Below are 789 nucleotides of genomic sequence, written 5' to 3'. Positions count from 1 at the left end.
TGAACTCAGAAGAGGTTAAGCGACTGGTTTTGAAACAGCATTTCCAGCCCCCGCAGCACTAAGGCTGCGCGGGGCCGGCAGCGCCCTCGAGTCGCTCCCGCGGCCTCCCAGGTAGGTGCGTCCCCGACCCCGACGAGTTCACGTAGCGCCTCCAACTCCCCGCGGCGCAACAGCAAACGCCCCGGCCCCGGCCGAGACACGAGCGGCACGAACAGCCCACTGGGAAAACCCCAGGCGCAGCTTCTGGCCGACCCCTCCCCGGCTCGCGTCACTGCCGGGCAGCGGAAGGGGCAAGGCCCCAGCAGCGCGGCGCTCTCCCGTCACGCGGCTGCCCGCGGCGACCAGTGATGACATCTCACAAACTCCGCGCTGCTATTGGGCGGGGGCGGCCCTATAACCCCTCGCCGCGGCGCGTGGTAATGACGTTGCCGGACTCCGCGCCGCGATTGGCTAGGGGCGACCCTATAACACCTCCCCACGACGCGCGCGCCTCTCTTTCCTCTCCGGCCGCACAAGGTGCTGGGTCCTTCAGCTGAAGCTAAGGCCGCGTCCGCCCGGCGACTAGCACCAGGCCCCCCCGCCCGCCATGGCCTCCGTCTCCGAGCTCGCCTGCATCTACTCCGCGCTCATCCTGCACGACGATGAGGTCACCGTCACGGTGAGCCCTGAGCTGCGCGGCGCGGCCTGAGCGAACCAAGATGGCGGCGGCGCGTGGCCGCCCTCGCGCTTCTTTCTGGCGCGGGGGTTTGCGCACGGCCCCAGCCTCGGGCCTTCGGCGCCCGTTGAGTG

At 70.1% G+C, this 789-nt stretch overlaps 1 protein-coding gene across 1 annotated transcript in view; it reads left to right on the top strand.

Moving 5' to 3' along the window:
- Window positions 1-475: 475 nt before the first annotated feature.
- Window positions 476-789, top strand: part of RPLP1 (ribosomal protein lateral stalk subunit P1) — a 1,993-nt gene continuing 1,679 nt past the window's right edge. Inside the window, exon 1 of the mRNA XM_006016440.3 lies at window positions 476-658. Coding sequence (XP_006016502.1) covers window positions 587-658 — 72 coding nt within the window. The 5' untranslated portion in view covers window positions 476-586. The remainder of the gene's footprint in view (window positions 659-789) is intronic.

This window comes from Alligator sinensis, unplaced genomic scaffold, assembly GCF_000455745.1.
Source record: "Alligator sinensis unplaced genomic scaffold, ASM45574v1 scaffold721_1, whole genome shotgun sequence".
In the NCBI taxonomy this organism is placed as follows: domain Eukaryota; kingdom Metazoa; phylum Chordata; order Crocodylia; family Alligatoridae; genus Alligator; species Alligator sinensis.
This window is presented reverse-complemented; position numbering and strand designations above follow the sequence as displayed.